Source organism: Lycium ferocissimum, chromosome 8 (genome assembly GCF_029784015.1).
Source record: "Lycium ferocissimum isolate CSIRO_LF1 chromosome 8, AGI_CSIRO_Lferr_CH_V1, whole genome shotgun sequence".
Classification (NCBI taxonomy): domain Eukaryota; kingdom Viridiplantae; phylum Streptophyta; class Magnoliopsida; order Solanales; family Solanaceae; genus Lycium; species Lycium ferocissimum.
In genome coordinates, this window is record NC_081349.1 from 44,593,691 (window position 1) to 44,611,730 (window position 18,040).

An 18,040-nucleotide genomic window follows, 5' to 3' on the forward strand; every position below is an offset into this window, starting at 1 on the left:
TGTGTGTGTTAATGGAGGAAGAAAATGAGTTGAATGCGTGTTGTTAATGGAGGAAGAAAGTGGGTTGAATGTGTGTGTGTGTGTATTAATGGAGGAAGAAAATGGGTTGATGGATTTCTTGAAATGAAGAAGAAGAAGAAGAAGGGTTTAGTGATGAAGAAGGCAAAATTAATGGTTAATTAGTGTAAATATAATTAATAAAAGAAAAATCAAATAAAAAAAAAGAAAGGAAAAGTGGCAGTAACGTGACACCAATGTAGCGGAGAGTGTGCAGCTTTCTGAAACATCTGTGAGGCGATTTTTTTTGCGTCGGTCGAAAAAGGGTACAAAAAATGTTCTAGGGGGGGGGGGTTATGTATTTTCCCATAACTTTATCACAAACAGATTTAAATGTGCTTGACGATTTGTTAGTGTTGAATATGCTATAAATTATCGTAGAATTATATATTTTCATAAAATAATATGTTAAAAATGTTAACAAATTGATATATTTATAAGTTCGAATTTGGATTGAAAATAATTTTTCTCATAAGGAAGATTAGAAAAAAATGATGGGCTAGTTCGCCCCAGCTCGCGGTCCTTTTAAGGTTGAGCTGGTTCATTTTTTTGTATTTTCCCTTCAAAGGCGCTGGCCTTAAAAAATTTTCCCCTCAAATTGTTGGTCTTTAATTTTTACTCTTCGGTTAAAAAAGTGGTCGAAAATATTTGGAGGTTCTGGGTTTGAACCCTCGCTCAGTTTAAAAAAAAAAAAAAAGGAATTTTGCAAGGCAAGGCTTTCGCGAAACCTATGCCTTAAGGCCTAACATTTGCCCAAAATTAGGCTTATTCGGTAAAAGTTAGGCCTGAAGGCAGAGGTTTGCCTTAAGGCATAATTTTGGGCAAAAGTTTGCCTTAAGGCCTAACTTTTGCCCAAATAGGCCTAATTTTGCTACGAAACTCTGCGTTACGATTTTTTTTTGAGCCGGAGTTTGAACCCAGAACCTCGGGGTATTAGGAGAAGGGCAAAAATTAAAGACCACCCCCGAATAATGGCAATCGTGCAAATTGCCCGATCTAGTTTGACCATTTTAAGGCCCTTTCAAATTGAAGGATCGGTCACCATAGTTCATCAAGTTTCTTGACCCGTGTGACTTGGGCTGAGCTAACTCGTTTTAATAGTTATACTAAAAATATCGGTTGTCCAAAAAATGAGAAATAAAATGTTTTAAAAAATAAAAAATCTAACTAACAAAAGATGTGGTGTACCGGATTAGACTGCTCCTCTAGATGTTTCGGATTCAAGCCCTAGGTATAAATAAATACTTGATAGAAAATGACTTTTTTAAAAAGAATGCCTTTCTGTGACCTTGAATATCGGACACTTAATAGGAAACAAAAAAAAAAAAAAAAAAATTTGAAAATTATGGATAACACTGAAGTGTGGGGCCATGAGAAAATCCCAATCACACAAGACTTCCTGTGGGGCTCAAACTAGGGGCAGCCATATAACCATTCAATTAGCCAACTTGAACAAACAACAACAAATAAAAGAGAAAAAAAAGTAATATATTCCCCAAACCCAATTTTATCTACTCCTTGTTTGGCGTAAAAAATCAGCACCTTTTTCAGTTTCGAATTTCCATTTTCCTAATATCAGGTAATTCACACCTCTATCTATATATATATATTTTCCAGATTTTTAATTTTTTTAAATTCTGATCTAATTTTGTTTTATTTTTCTTTTTGATCAGATTTGTTCGATTGTTTGGATTTTGATGGCTTCGAAAAGAATATTGAAGGAGTTGAAGGATCTGCAAAAAGATCCTCCTACTTCATGTAGCGCTGGTATTTTGTCTATTTTGATTTTTTTTTTTATGCTCTTATATTTGTATTTATATGAATTTTTGTGTAGAGTTTTAATTTTTTTCCTTGAACTTCTTGATTTGTTATGCTTTTATAGTATTTTTGCCATTTTTTATACTGTTTTGAATTGCTTGTCCTCGAGGGTCTATCGGAAACAAACTGTCACGCCCTCAAACTAGGGTGGGACGTGATTGACACCCAACCCTTGCTACCCGATGAGTGAACCCCTGTTCTATCTAACTGAAAGTCACATCTGAACTCAGCCTTTAATGAGGTCCGGGGAGGGTAGGATGTGCGCAGACTGTTTCCGATAGACCCTCGGCTCAAAAGAAACATAGTCAGTGCAGGATTGGAAGAGAAATAAGACAACAAAATATCAAGATACAAAACAAATGGAGCAACACATAATGATACACACACATAAGGATAATGATCTACGCGATACCAAAATAATACTGCTATAAAAGGGAGAGAGAAGATGGAAAGGCTAGCCCCCTACCTCTCTCACACAACGCGACAAAACTCAACTACCTTCTAAACCTTTATCCTAATCCTCGACCTCCCAAGCTTCCTATCTATTTATTTATTGATGTCTGAAAACTGAATAATAAACTCAATTAAATATTGTCTCAAATGTAACCCAATGACTGTCACGAGCCTCTAAGAAACTGATATCTAATATCATACATAGTCAACGAGGCATTCCCCGGGAATAATATGAAACGTCTAAGATAAGTAAAAGATTGAGAAGGATCCACTACTGCTGGGATGAATCAACGAGGACTGCCAACTGATTCTAGAACGTCTGCTTCTCGTCACCTGCGAACTCAGCACCTGCCACACGACGTGGCAGGCTCAAACGGGCTAAGTATCTTCCAAGGGTACTCCTACCTGCTAAGAAAAAGGCGGATCTAGACTTTCTGGGAAAAAATACATTTCACAAGAAAGCGTGTAAATCATATAAAATCTTAAAACTAACATACGCTGATAACTGAGATTGTAAGCTGATAACTGAATGAAAAACTGAGTCTGAAACTGATAGCTGATACTGAAGCTGAAAACTGAGTTATTTTAAAATAGAAATAATTTTTCTGAGTAAAAGAGTTTTTCACATAATGGCCCTGCGTACGTGAGGATCTGACAACACGCACGGGAGAGTGTTGGCCTATCTCCCCAACAAACAATTGGCACCTGCGAGCGTGTGGTAGCTAACCCTCCCTTCATGGCACTAATGCAAGAGGAGGTTGGCCATTTCTCCCAAACTGAATGTGATCACATTAATGCATGTAATGAATGCTGACCTGTAGGTAAGTATCACAAATAAAGGCAGATAACAAGTTGTGATACACATAAGCATGTAATGCTATTATATTTTCATATAAAGTCATACTGAATAAGAATGGAGTGAACTGAGTACTTAATGGCAAGAATTCTTCTTAGGGCATTCTGTCAAAGACATAGAGTACATAAGTTCTACTAGAATTTCCTATTAGAAAATAAAGTCTTAACTTACCTCAAGATACAAGCTCAACCGCAACTTCATGTATTTTCCAATCAATCACGAATCATGAATTCTCAATGCCGATCTTGGTTGGAGACTATTTGGTGGTTCCGATTTTTGCAGTTGTTGTGGCTCTTGAATTGTGAAGTTTTACTTGATCAATGTTTCTATCACCCTACATGTTCCTTGACAACTCTAGCAAAACGAACAGAGGAAAAAAATCCATCTTTGATGCATCTCTGCAATGAATCGAACAATTGCCGAGCTGGCTATTTCCAAAGATTCAATTTATTCAATGTGGCAATTCAAACTCTCCTGTGAGAGGTTTAAGAACATAGGTTTTCAGCCAAGTCAAACTAAAAAAAATTAGCTTCGTTCTGATAGTCATGATCTGGTGTGGTGGCATTATATCCTCCATAAATGCACCTTTACCCATCCACATAACTGCTAAGAAAAATTGTCTTCAACAAAGAAACCTTTAGATACAAATTAATTAATTGTCGTCGTCGGACATCCCTGCGTCCCCGTTGCTCCTCTTCCAAATCAAGAAAAACATATCTTAATACCTTAAACAAGTGAAACATATACTTTATATGTTTTGGGTGGGCTTGGCCCACTTCCCTGACTTATAATTATTATTAATCAAAGCATAAACTTGTCCAATTAATTGTGTACTGCTCTGTAGCCACTTCAATTAATTCTCCCACTCATATACTTTAGCATATGCAAATAAAATAATGCTCTGAATTATCTATATACTATAGATGTAAATTAATCCATTTATTCAACCAAGTTCTCAAAACGACTCGTTAATACTTATTTGTATATCTACATCGTCTTGGGGCTTAGATTTTGTTTTAATCCTAATAGATAATTGTCATTGAGTGAGCATTAACTCACGATTTCAACGACTCTTAAAGTTTTAATCTTTTCCTTGATCTCCTCGATGTATTATGCTTTTATAGTATTTTGCCATTTTTTATACTTCTTTGAATTGCTTGTCCTCAAGGGATTATCGGAAACCTCTCTACCTCTCAAGTTAATAGTAAGGTCTGCGTACACACTACCCTCCCCAGATCCCACTTTGTGAGGTTTAACTGGGTGGTTATGTTGTTGTTTGTCTTGATCTTCTCGATGCATGCGAGTTTACTGTTGTTAGATACTCAAATTTCAATTTTTAGCCTTGCTGAGATGATTTTTTTCTCTTTTTAGAAAAGAAATTCTTATTAGGATGCTTGATGGTTATTAGATCATATTTCAAACGTGCAGTAGAATTAGCAACTGTCCAACTCCAAAAGAATTGTCAAATAACGTTTTTGGTTGGTCAAAATATTTTGGAAAACATTTTTGCTAGGAAAACAAGTTCCATAAGTAACATTCCAAGTTTATTGTTTCCTCCTAGCCCCCAACGCCCCTATCTCCTACCCCTTGACCATCTTGCCCCCATCACCCCATCATCCCCACTTCCCACTCTATCCCACCACCATAGTGTTTTGCCAGATTATATATAAATATTCTTGGAATAGTATTCTTTTTTGCTTAGTTTCCAAACACTAGAAAATAAGTAAGAAAACCACTTGTTTTCCAAGAAAATATTTTCTAAAAACATTTTCCTTCATACCAGGCGTACCCTTAGTTTCTCCTTTTTCTTATGATTTCTGCATGTCACTATGAAGTTTGAAAATATAAATAGCACAAAATTAAGTATTGATGTGTGATCGGTGGAGCAAGCCAAAGATATATAAGCGCCAAACTATTTCGAAATAGAAATGTCGGACTCTTGATAGGTTAATTGTAAGATGCAGTGCCAGAAACCCTTGGCGCGCCATCTCATATGAGTTCAATAATGAGCTATTTCAAGCATGGTTAGTCTGGAGTTTCTGTCACAAAATGCATGCTTGCTGATATACAAAAGCATTTTGCTACTTCAGAATAAATAAATAATAATAATAAAAAATACAAGAGCATTTTTCCGGTGTTATAGTTTTGGTGGACATAGGAGGGGTTTCAAGGATCAGTGAATGAAGCACCTATATTTTGCTCGTCTTCAAAATATTTTCTGGATATGAGCTTTTTTTTTTTTTTTTTTGAATAATATCTGGATATGAGCTTTCTGTTGTGCAGAGGAGCATAATATTGCATAGTTGCATAGTGCACTCTCTGATTTTCATGGAGAATAGAGAGCTTGTCTTTAGTGATTTCATGGAGAATAGAGAGCTTGTCTTTAGTGATTTCATTTTGTCTATAAGGTGTTGTGTGCAGTTACTCTTCCAATTTTCTTATCTTATCTTCATTTTATATTTTTACAATTTATTTCCAAGGCTTTTGAGTTTGTTTTTCATTATTCTTTTTTGTATCATTGTGCTAAAGAATTGTAGTTATGTTAACTTTTTAAGGGTAGAGGGGTGGACCCATTATCCCTGAGTTTCGAAGGCTGTGGTTGGTCCTAAGGGTTGGCCAAACTTATTTTTTGCTCATCAAAAAACAAAAAAATTGTAGTTGTGTTGTGTTACCTTTTAAAAAGAGGATTTCTAGCTTATCTTTGCGGCTGGTGGATTATTTATAAACATGATAGTTCTGTGCAATTCTTTTAATTAGCTTCTGTATCTAGCATAGGATGTACTCTTGACTATCTTGATACATGATATGCATCCTGATTTTTTTTGGTAAATAAAAGATTTTATTACCAACATATGCATCCTGATTTGATAATACTGGTTTGAATTATTGTGATAGGGCATTTTGGCTATTCTTCAACAAGATGTTGTGCACATATTCCTGCATCTTTTGTAACGGATATATATATATATATATGTGCATGCTATGTTATTCATTGTTTTTTGGTATTGGCTTCCTAACATTTTTGTACCATGTGTTACCAGGCCCTGTTGGAGAGGACATGTTTCACTGGCAGGCTACAATAATGGGGCCCTCTGATAGCCCTTACGCTGGGGGTGTATTTTTAGTCACTATCCATTTTCCTCCAGATTATCCATTCAAACCTCCTAAGGTATCTTACAGTTGCAAATTAATTTTGATTTAATAATGTCTCTGCTGGTGACTATTCTATTTGCAGATGCCTTCTTGTTTGCTTTTGCATATTGGAGCATAATTTTGTTTGATTATTTGTTGTCTTCTTCTAGCGTTGTTTGACTATGTTGAAATATATCTCCTAAGTAATGATCTTGTAATTGTTGTGCATTTTGGACTTTTGAGGCATTGCGACGAAGAAGAGAAGTTGATTTCTGCAGTTAACTGTTCATGTGTCAGTGCTGGAGCCTTTTCTGGCTTTATTTTCTTAAGCTTGTTTTTTAGGCTGTCACCTTGGAGTCCGCAACTTTTTTAACCCAAAAAGTGTCAAAAGGCACCAAAATACCTCGATAAAAAAAAGAAAAGAAACCAAACTACCTTTTGCGCAATAGGACCAAACTGCAAATTTACAATTAAGTTCTATTGCGCACTAAATTAGTGCGCAATAGAGGCTTTTTTTTTTTTTGTACAATTTTTTTTTTCTCAAATTCACATTTTTTTCATACTTTGACCAAAGATTAGTCATGTTTCAAAACTCCGAAATATCAATATTTTATATAGAACTTGATATCTTTTTTTGCGGATAAAAATGTCGGCTCATTACATCAAGTATACCTAAACGTTTGGATCGTCGTTTTTAGGGGTTGTAAAGTCTCCCGAATTAAGTTTTGTTTGTTTGAATCTTGTTATCTTTAGGTTTAAATGTTTTATTTTATAAGGTTTTGATTTAAGTGTCTTATTATTTAGTCAAGGCATTACTTTATTTCGAATATACAAATAAAAATGTTATATTAAAAAATAATTCATCCAATACGAGAGGTTCAAAATAATTAAAAAATACAATAACAAAATAATATCCCTTATCATGTCCCTCCGCCAAGGTTCGATCTCTAGTGGTTGAGGTAAAAAAGTAGTCAAATAGCTAGACCACCAAGCCAAGTAGACATTTAAGTAATATGTAGACATTTTTTATGTTTTATAGTGTTCACTAATCTTTGTTTATCTTGTTTTCTCAAATTGAATTTCCAACATTGAAATTGACATTCAAAACATCATCACCACGGGATTTCCATCTTGAAATCTACTTTTTATCATCACATTTTTACCAAGGAAGAATGAAAATTGTGCACCAATTTGGGGGAAAATTCAAATTGAATGAGATAAGGGGCCTTTTTTTGGGAAAATCGGCGTGGCCAAACCGCCTAGTGGCGGTTTGACCCACTAGATCTTGAAAAAATACCCAAAATCAAAAAAAAAAACCCGCATAAAACGGACAACCAAGCGCAAAGTTATGACCGTTTAAAGTTTCATCAATTTACAACTAGTTTTTCTCCCTCTACTCCTTAAAATAAAATTGCCTTGACTAAAAAAACAAGTTAAAACTTAATAAAATAAAACACTTAAACCTAACGATAACAAGTCACCAAACAAAACTTATTTCGGGGCACTTTACAACCCCTAAAACGACGAACCAAAAGTTTAAGCCTACATTATTGTTCGCAAAAAAAGATATCAGGTTCTATATAAAATATTGATATTCCGGAAATCCTGTGGTAATGAAGTTTTGAATGTCAATTTCAATGTTGGAAATTCAATTTGACAAAACAAGATAAATAGTATTAGTGAACACTATAAAACATAAAAAGTGCCTACATATTGCATAAACCTAAAGATAACGAGATTCAAACAAACTTACTTCGGGGTACTTTACAACCCCTAAAATGACGATCCAAACGTTTAGGTATACTTGATGTAATGAGCCGACATTGTTGTCCGCAAAAAAGGATATCAAGTTCTATATAAAATATTGATATTTCGGAATTTTGAAACATGACTAATCTTTGGTCAAAGTATGGAAAAAATATGAATTTGAGAACTTTAAAATTGTACCAAAAAAAAAAAAAAAAACCCTCTATTGCGCACTAATTTAGTGCGCAAAAGGTAGTTTGGTTACTTTTTTTTTAGTGGGGTATTTTGGTGCCTTTTGACACTTTTTGGAGTCCGCAACTTTTTTAACCCAAAAAGTGTCAAAAGGCACCAAAATACCCCACTAAAAAAAAAAAGTAACCAAACTACCTTTTTCGCACTAAATTAGTGTGCAATAGGACCAAACTGCAAATTTAAAGTTAAGTTATAATTTAGTGCGCAATAGAGGGTTTTTTTGTTTTTTTTTTTTTTTTTTATACAGTTTTAAAGTTTTCAAATTCACGTTTTTTTCATACTTTGATCAAAGATTAGTCACGTTTCAAAACTCCGAAATATCAATATTTTATATAGAACTTGATATCTTTTTTTGCGGACAACAATGTCGGCTCATTACATCAAGTATACCTAAACGTTTGGATCGTCATTTTAGGGGTTGTAAAGTGCCCCGAAGTAAGTTTTGTTTGTTTGAATCTTGTTATCTTTAGGTTTAAGCAATATATAGACACTTGTTATGTTTTATAGTGTTCGCTAATGCTACTTATCTTGTTTTCTCAAATTGATTTTCCAACATTGAAATTGACATTCAAAACTTCATTACCACAACATTTTCGGAATATCAATATTTTAACTGATATCTTTTTCTGCGAACAATAATGTAGGCTTAAACGTTTTGGTTCGTCGTTTTATTTTATTAAGTTTTAACTTGTTGTTTTAAGTCAAGGCAATTTTATTTTAAGGAGCAGAGGGAGAAAATAGTTGTAAATTGATGAAACTTTGAACGGTCATAACTTTGCGCTCGGTTGTCCGTTTTACGCAATTTTTTTTTATTTTGGTTATTTTTCCGAGATCTAGCGGTTCAAACTGCCGCAAGGCGGTTTGGCTGGGCCGATTTTCCAAAAAACGCCTATTATCTCATTCAATTTGAATTTTCCCCCAAATTGGTGCTCAATTTTCATTCTTCCTTGGTAAAAATCTGATGATAAAAAGTAGATGGAAACCCCGTGGTAATGAAGTTATGAATGTCAATTTCAATGTTGGAAATTCAATTTGAGAAAACAAGATAAATAGCATTAGTGAACACTATAAAACATAAAAAGTGTCTACATATTCCTTAAATGCCAACTTGGCTTGGTGGTCTAGCCATTTGACTACTTTTTTACCTCAACCGCTAGGGATCAAACCTTGGTGGAGGGACATGATAAATATTTAAAAATGTTATTTTAAATATTTTGGTATTATTTTGTTATTGTATTTTGAACCTCTCGTATTGAATGAATTATTTTTTAATAGAATATTTTTATTTGTACATTCGAAATAAAGTAATGTCTTGACTAAATAATAAGACACTTAAATCAAAACCTTATAAAATAAAACACTTAAACCTAAGGATAACAAGATTCAAACAAAACTTACTTCAGGGCACTTTACAACCCCTAAAACGACGATCCAAACGTTTAGGTATACTTGATGTAATGAGCCGACATTGTTGTCCGCAAAAAACGATATCAAGTTCCATATAAAATATTGATATTTCGGAGTTTTGAAAGGTGACTAATCTTTGGTCAAAGTATGGAAAAAACGTGAATTTGAGAACTTTAAAATTGTACAAAAAAAAAAAAAAAACCTCTATTGCGCACTAATTTAGTGCGCAAAAGGTAGTTTGGTTACTTTTTTTTTAGTGGGGTATTTTGGTGCCTTTTGACGCTTTTTGGGTTAAAAAAGTTGCGGACTCCACTTTTTGGGTTAAAAAAGTTGCGGACTCTGTCACCTTGCATGAGAAACAAATTTCCAAAGTTGAGGTCTAACACAAAGATAAAACACCAGTAGGTTCTTGTTACTGGGGTAATGGTAGGTGTTAAGATACTTATATCAGCATATTAAACATGCTTGTCTTTTGACCTTTTGGTGCCAGATTAAGTGAATAACGAGGAATAGAGATTTCATCTTTCACTTGTTATTTTTAATATTGCTTTGGACTATCTGTACTTCGTGCATCATTTAGAGGAATAATGAACTAGATTCTCTTTGTGGGGGTGCGGGGTTGTGAGCGAGGAAGGTTCAGCTTCGTTAGAATCACATCATCATCAATATTGACTAGGTGATTCACATGACTCATATATTTTTATGCACATGTATTGATACCCACAAAAAGAAAAAAGAAAAAAGAAAAATAAATACGTAGAACTATTGAGGATTCAGCTAACAGACGACACCAGTTTATATTGAGGCATAGTTGTTGATAGGTCTATTTGGAAAATTTTCATGTCAGACAAGCTTTTTGTCATGTTAATCTTTAGTTGGTGAACCTGAACATGTAATTTCATGTGTGTAAGTTTATGAACTGTAGTTTCCCACTAGACTTTATTGTGTGTTACATTTATGGTTAAATCCTTGCAGGTTGCTTTTAGGACAAAAGTTTTCCATCCAAATATCAATAGTAATGGGAGTATATGCTTGGACATACTGAAGGAGCAGTGGAGCCCTGCCTTAACTATTTCCAAGGTCCTTTCTTACCTTAATCTGCTGAAATATAATACAAGCTATAAAAACATACTTATTTAGAGGATTGAGACCTTCATAATATAAGAGTCTTTTCAAATCAATTTGAATTCGTCAGCTAATTGTGTATTATCAGAAGGATAGGTTATTTAAACTTTGTTGACTCCTTAAAATGGAAAGAGCATTGTATTGGACATTATAGATAATAGGAGACCTAATATTATTCTTTAATAGCTTTAGGGAGCATTGGTGAAAACATTGAAACTGTCTAATTTAATCCTTCATAAAGCACTTTGGTTTCGGTTGCTTAGGATAAGATCATGAGGGTGTTTGGCTAAGCTTATAAGCACTTACGCATTTGGTAAACACTCAAAGTGCTTATAAGCCCAAATCAGCCAAAAGCCATAAACTAAACATCCCCAACTTATGACTTTTCAGCTATAAGCACTTTTGGTTTGACCAAATATTTTACTATACTTCTTCTAATTCAACTAGTACCTTTCTCAAAAGAAAACTCCTAAGTCCAACTTCCTCTTCACCCGTATCTATGTTTCTTCCTTTTCTTTACATGGATACTTTTAAGTTTATAATTGTTTTTTTGCTTGAAAAAAAAGGTTTCTTCCTTTTCTTTACATGGATACTTTAAGTTTATAATTTTTTGCAAAAAATTTAAGGGTGCTTTAGTCATTCTAACAAAAGAACAACTTATCAGCACCTCTGACCAAGCACGTTAACTGTTTATGAAGTATCAACACTTGTATCCAAACACGTAGCTGCTTATTTATGAAATCAGTTTCTGCACTTAAGAATGCTTTCTGTACTTAAAGCTTATCAGCCATATACAATCAGCTAATCCAAATGGCCTTGTCTCTGTTCTCTGCTGATAACATCAATTGTTTTTCTGGAATTGTGTGTTCTGTTAAATGGTTTTGCAAGACCAGTTAAACTGGTTGTGTTTCACGAAGCATGTTGTGTTATTTATGTTTCTTAAGGTGGGAAAGGATTCTGGATTATATTTCAGGTTTTGCTTTCCATCTGTTCACTTTTGACGGACCCAAACCCTGATGACCCGTTGGTTCCCGAAATTGCTCATATGTATAAGACAGACAAGTCCAAATACGAAGCAACCGCCAGGAGTTGGACCCAGAAGTATGCCATGGGTTAAACATTACCCTACGATGGCTTGAATTGATATAAACAAAAACAAATTTCGATGTTCCATCTTCTCTATTTTCTCCATTAACAATGTGTAGAATAGCATTATGCATTGCCCTCTACAGGAAGAATGGCGATGCTTTGAATTTCTTTATGTATGGATACTAATATTTGAACATGCGTGGTAAGGACATTTATCTGGTTTTGGATTGTTTCTTTTGGCTTGACTGTCTATTTGTGTAAATATTTTTATACTTCATAAGCCTTTTGTAAATTCTTTAGTGTTTATTATACTATAGTGCCGCCTGGATATTACTTCCCTCCATGTTTTGGAATGTGTTTGGTATGACTGAAGTCATTTTCCATGGAAAATGTTTTTTGATGTTTGAAGTGGGCAAAAAATATTTCTGGAAGCTATTTTTTTCGTGACTGCTATCATACTTAAACTCCAAATATCACCTGATTTGAACCAATTCATCTGCCACACATTCTCAGTGTTTAGTCTAAGCTGGAGTAGTTCTAAGAACTAGTCTAAATCAACATGAGGTAATCAGAAACGACCCAATTAAGTTAACCCTATCTATCTCTATAACTAGAAAGGTTAAAAAGATTATCTTCCAAGCTTTTATATGCTTATAATATGAGTTTTTTTGTGCGTGTTTCGTATCCGAGCTAGTTTGTGTGCATCTCCAACAGAATTCTTAGCAGAAATCACTTAGCTTTGTCTTCGTTGGAATTCAATCCTAGGTTCTCTTAGTTTTACTCCAACGGTCCGACTCTTCGGGTATTAGACCATCTAATGTTGGGGTTTTATTCATTACACGAGTTTTATCTTCTTTATAACATTCCAATTATATCGGATGTCCCCTAAAGGATTATTCCTTGCACGATTGAATGTAGCTAGGATAATTAGTGTTCTTGATACTTGGCTTGGAGCCTGAACTTGATGACAGTAAAAAAGTGAGGGAAAAGAGATGAAAATGAAATTCGTTATCTAAGTTATGCCAAAGTATTAAAGTTAAAAACTTGACAATCACAAAGAATCCACTTTTTTAACCCGCGTGAGTCACATTGGCAATGATTTCTCTCCTTTTGTTTTCTCCCTGGTAACCAGAAATGGGAATTCTGCAACTGTAATCAACTTGTATTTAGTTCCCTTTTTGTAACATATGATCCGAAACCGTGATAAAGGAAAAACAACGAGCAAGCCTTATACGGATGTAATTTTAATTAATCATTTTTTTGCACGGATTGCCCTTCAAAAGAGTTGGTCTTTAATTTTTTCCCTCAAATTGCTGGTTTTTAATTTTTAACCTTCGCTTAAAAAAGTGGTCGAAAATATCCCCAAGTTTTGGGTTCGACCACCCGCTCGATTTAAAAAAAAAAAAAAAAAGTAATTTCACAAGGCAGAGTTTCGTAGCAAAGTAGACGTATTCGGGCAAAAGTCGGCAAGGTTTTTTTTTTTTTTTTTTTTTTTTTTTTTTACTTTAAGGTCTAACTTTTGCTCGAATAGGCTTGCTTTCTTGTACGAAACTCTGCCTTGCGATTTTTTTTTTTGACTGAGCTAGAGCTCGAACTCAAAACCTCGGGGTATTTTAGGCGAAGTACAAAAATTAAAGACCAGCAATTTGAGGGGCAAAAATTAAAGACCACCCCCGAATAAGGGCAATCGTGCAAATTGCCCTTAATTAATTAAGAAGTTAGCAAACCTTTTGAGGACGAAGATTCATATAATTGATTTCAACTTGTTTATGATTGAGACATAGTTATTTAGTTGGTGTTACTCGTATATTTTCTTTAGGCATGTATACGTGCACAAAAACACAGTTTTGTGGAGCCCGGACAGTGGCAGGTTCAGGAGTTGAAGTTATGGGTTCTTAGCTTCTACCCTTTGAAGTCACTGGGTTCTAAATTTATGCATATTATATAAATTTTAAAAATAAATTCAAGGTTTGAGACAAAATTAATGCATACCCAAAATGGTAGAGACGAAACTGAATTTTGAAGCTTATAAGTTCGGGATTCTAGTGTTTTAAAGTCACAGATTTCTATATTAATAATTTTTACATATTCAATAGCAGGGGTGTATGTAGCATTAAAAGGTGGGGGTTCAACTGAACCCATAACTTTTGACGCGGAGCATAAATTTATGTGTAAAAATTTATTAAAATTTCAATAAATAGAAGACATAAATCCATTACGTTTAAAATACAATGGGTTCAACTAAGAATCTTAAAAGGTTGAACCCATAAAGTTTAAATCCTGGATTCGCTTCTATTCAATAGATGATTTAACGCAAAAATAGGGTTTTGATTATAGGCCCTTGATTAAACTATGCTTAACCGAAGCATCAACTCCGCCCATCCTGTGGGGCCATTTTCAAATGAACCTTTACAAAATATTGGGTACGAATACAAGAGCGTGTGGGACAGGAAACAGCTAAAGGTTTCAGCAGAAGACAAAACTTGCTAGTAAAGAATTACCACATGCAAAAAAAGAGTAAAATGACAAAACGATTAGGCTAAAGTACAAAATCCAGACCACTAAAGTAGGAATAAGGCTCTACCTTACATTCCAATTGATCACATAATTTCCCAACCAAAAAAAGAAAACAGAAACAGACAGAATCTGAAAAATAAAAATAAAAAAGCAAAGGCAAGGAACCTTTTCAAGTATAAAATGAATTGACTGATGGTGCATTTTATAGTAGTACTATGATATATCAAGATGAATAATAGCTATAAAGATTTGAATAATCTGAGTGAGAGAGCAGGGGTTTTACATGATGAGATTGATGATAAAATCCATTGTGAAGAAATTAATTTCTGCAGACATTGTGCTGAACATGGTCGTTTATGTGGAATTGCAGACCTCACAGAGGAAGATAAGGAGAAATTGATTGCTATTCGAGACTCGTTGAAGGATGTTCAGAACATGCTCCAGTTCTACCAGGTATTTATTACTATTGGTTTCTTTCCTTGTCAGTGTGAACATTTTTTATTTTCTGTTATTTATTCTAAATGCATGAGTGGTGGCAATGCTGATATCAAAATAAACTACTGAATATATAAACAAAAGTGTAAGGTCTTTTGAATGATTTAAGTTTGTAGATGAGACGGTCATACACAATACAACATATATTGTCAAAAGCAGATATAAGTCGTTGTGGCCTTGGTCTCATGGCTGTCGCCTATTATGAAAAAGAATTTTCTCGTGCTTAATCACATGCGCGGAGCTAGAAGGTTACGTATAGGTTAAGTCGAACCTAGTAGCCTTAGTTTTAACTCTGTATTTGTACTAAGAAATTCACTGAATATATACAAAAATTAAATTCAGAACCTAGTTACTAACGTTTGATGTCACTATCTACAATTTAGAACCCTCCGCTTAACCATGAAACGATTTAACTCCATGTGATGGATTGTGTTAAATGCGTATTAAGTAAATAAAAGTGTGTTCACTCTCTAATAAGATGGGTATCTTTTACTAGGGGTGTCATCCTACACCGTTCTCCAAAATAGTCCTTTTATAGACAATATTTTATCAAAAACAATATGTATATACAGTAGAGCGATATCGCATACAAAATAAATATTCTCAGTTTTTGGGCATGAAGTAAAATCTTAAAATCATCACAGTCGACGACCCCAACTCACTTGTAAGTCAAATTTACAATAGATCGGCACTGCTTGCGTAAAATTTTGCGTGCGCCACTATTTGCATAAATGGTAACATCCATTTAATAATAACATTTACTTGTGCAATGCAGACATTAGTCTCTCGGCAGCAGAGACATAACAAGGGAGCACTTGTGCGTTTGGAAGCAAGCAGAATGCTATTGATAAAAAAACTAAATAACTACCCAACATGGGGAAAGAAATCAGATGTGATTGAGGAACTAAAAGAATATTTTGGCCAAGGAAAAGTTGCATTATTTCCTGAGAATTTGGTAGAAACAGAACAGAAACAGATTGAAGATGAGAAAGAAAAGAAGAAGAATTTCTTGATCAGTTGCATAAGAGGTTTATTTAATCCATGGAATTGGTATCGTACTACAAGAATTGCTGCCTTAGCATTGATTGTTAATTTTTACAGGAATAGGCTGCACAATAAGAACAAGATGTCTGTTCCAAGATTGAAGATTGGCTATTCAGATAGCCAACTGGCTGTTTCATATGGAAAGGGATAATAGTTTTTTTTTGTGTAAGTCATACGGAAAAGATTTAGGTTGAATACCTAGTCGATCGGGTTGGCTAAATAGATATTGAAATATTGTTAGATAATGTACACACGAGGCTTATGGATATATGCCTAGACAAATATAGCACAGAATTCATTATAGATGTGATAGCTATCATTGAATAAGAAATAGTCAGAATACAGATTATAATATGATTTCTATACGACAATATCAGATGTAGTTTCTGAAACAATTTCAGCTATCGGTATAAAAGAGAGATTTATTTTCAGTCAAGACTTTTAGTATCCACCTTTTATTATGCAGTACTGCGTAACATGTTATTTTGTAATTCTCTGTTTTCAATAGTTATGGATGGTTATCTATTCACTGCGTTTTTAAGCTCCTCACATTTTGTCTTCTTGGTTCTTCAGTTGTAGTGATTGTACTAATTTAAGAACTCATAGTCATGAGCTATGTATTATTATAAATGGAAAGTACAAGAGGGGGTGGGTGAATTATAATCCTTTCTTTTTCAGTCGACTAGAGTGTGTTGTTAGTCGACTCTTATGTAAGCAGCGAGACGGATATAAACAGATAGCAGAAATTGAAACAACACTCGATGTTTTCTTATTGGTTTGGATTCAAGTTCTTATCGTGATCTTAATTACAACTCTGAGGGTGAGTTTCCTACGCACACACCAGCTTTCTGCTTAACCTTGTTTCTCTAGTAAATAATTGATACAATGCCTCACAAATAGATTTCTATCTCTCTTCCCTCTTTTGTGTACTCAGTAAGTCAACTAGAGTGAATTACAATGCTTATTAAGAGTAGAACAAATAACTTTAGAATGACTAGACAGATGTATGTGCTTCATCTTCTTTCTTCGTCAATATATTTGCTTGATTCCTGGAGTCCTAAGGATGGACAGAGAGATGCAACCCAAGAGATTTGATCCTTGGAAAAAGGATTGATTGATCTTTTCCCAAGAATAAGGTCCGGGCTTTATGGTCGCCGACTTTGAATCTTCATAACTGATGTGCTATTTCAGATCTCTTAGATCTCTTACCTTCTTCTGGTTGTCTTCATCTTGGTGACTTATTTTTGTTTCCTTTCCTTGTGTCCGCAATTGAGGCTTCTGATTCTGTCAGATTTACTTGTTTCCTTCCTTTGTATTCGCGATTGGTACTTCTGATTGATCTCCATATTTCTTCGACTTTGTTGATATATGCGCTCCTTCCTTTGCATCTGTGATTCAGTCTTCTGATTGATCCTCTTCCTTTCATTGACTTCCTTGATGGAGTCGACCTTTCCTTCTCTGTCTTCTTTAATTGACTCATTCCTGATTTTGCCTTCTTGATTTATGATCAAGCTATCTTTCTTTTTTGTGTTGATGACTTTATTTTTCGTGCACAATGTGCAACATTATATATGTCATCATTGAAAGTAAACACTAACAATCTCCCCCTTTTTTATTATGATGACAATAAATGATTTAAGTTTCATTCTACTTCGCTGAATGTTTCTGAGTTGGCGGAGAACTCCCCCTGAATCTGAGCTTTCTCTCCGTTTGTCATCAACAAAAAAGAAAGAGAAAGAGTCGACTATATATGCATCAAAACAGGATAATATATTAACATTAGTCGACTAAGTACAGTTAGCAGTCAACTGGTGATACAATAATGGATACGCGGAAATAATAAAATGACAAGGAAATGAAAAGGATAAATAGATTGACACAAATATAGGCACAATTAGGCAACCAAAGTTCTTAATTAACTAAGACCTCCTAATTACACACTATTAAGAGAGGTTTTGTCGTTATAGAACACGGAATTCAATGGAAGCAATGAGAAATAAATACAAATAGAAAAGGAAAGGGAGGAAATACAAAAAAATAGAAGAGAAA

The 18,040-nt window shown here is 34.3% G+C and overlaps 2 protein-coding genes and 2 long non-coding RNA genes across 4 annotated transcripts; 3 read left to right on the forward strand and 1 right to left on the reverse strand.

Moving 5' to 3' along the window:
- Positions 1-1,479: 1,479 nt before the first annotated feature.
- On the forward strand, positions 1,480-12,167 carry LOC132068587 (ubiquitin-conjugating enzyme E2 10-like). Its single transcript, XM_059462224.1, has 5 exons — positions 1,480-1,636; positions 1,731-1,824; positions 6,226-6,353; positions 10,697-10,801; positions 11,820-12,167. Exons 2-5 carry the CDS (start codon positions 1,755-1,757, stop codon positions 11,961-11,963), a joined length of 447 nt encoding a protein of 148 aa, XP_059318207.1. The 5' UTR covers positions 1,480-1,636; positions 1,731-1,754; the 3' UTR covers positions 11,964-12,167.
- On the forward strand, positions 10,808-11,646 carry LOC132068588 (uncharacterized). Its single transcript, XR_009417446.1, has 2 exons — positions 10,808-11,347; positions 11,413-11,646. It is a non-coding gene; the product is annotated as an uncharacterized LOC132068588 (long non-coding RNA).
- Positions 12,168-14,316: 2,149 nt separating the features above from the next.
- On the forward strand, positions 14,317-16,422 carry LOC132068589 (uncharacterized). Its single transcript, XM_059462225.1, has 2 exons — positions 14,317-14,905; positions 15,723-16,422. The coding sequence occupies exons 1-2, from the start codon at positions 14,681-14,683 to the stop codon at positions 16,140-16,142; spliced, it is 645 nt and encodes a 214-aa protein (XP_059318208.1). The 5' UTR covers positions 14,317-14,680; the 3' UTR covers positions 16,143-16,422.
- Positions 16,094-17,673, reverse strand: LOC132068590 (uncharacterized). The gene is made up of 2 exons (XR_009417447.1): positions 16,335-17,673; positions 16,094-16,304 (listed from the first exon to the last, which is right to left on the reverse strand). It is a non-coding gene; the product is annotated as an uncharacterized LOC132068590 (long non-coding RNA).
- Between the last annotated feature and the right edge of the window lie 367 nt (positions 17,674-18,040).

What these genes read in the sequence shown, in the direction of transcription:
- LOC132068587 (XM_059462224.1), top strand. Translation starts at nt 1,755, where the DNA reads ATGGCTTCGAAAAGAATATTGAAGGAGTTGAAGGATCTGCAAAAAGAT. An exon ending in TCCTACTTCATGTAGCGCTG is followed by an intron (nt 1,825 to 6,225) that starts GTATTTTGTCTA and finishes ATGTGTTACCAG; the next exon opens with GCCCTGTTGGAGAGGACATG. An exon ending in CTGCCTTAACTATTTCCAAG is followed by an intron (nt 10,802 to 11,819) that starts GTCCTTTCTTAC and finishes ATTATATTTCAG; the next exon opens with GTTTTGCTTTCCATCTGTTC.
- LOC132068589 (XM_059462225.1), top strand. Translation starts at nt 14,681, where the DNA reads ATGAATAATAGCTATAAAGATTTGAATAATCTGAGTGAGAGAGCAGGG. An exon ending in ACATGCTCCAGTTCTACCAG is followed by an intron (nt 14,906 to 15,722) that starts GTATTTATTACT and finishes TGTGCAATGCAG; the next exon opens with ACATTAGTCTCTCGGCAGCA.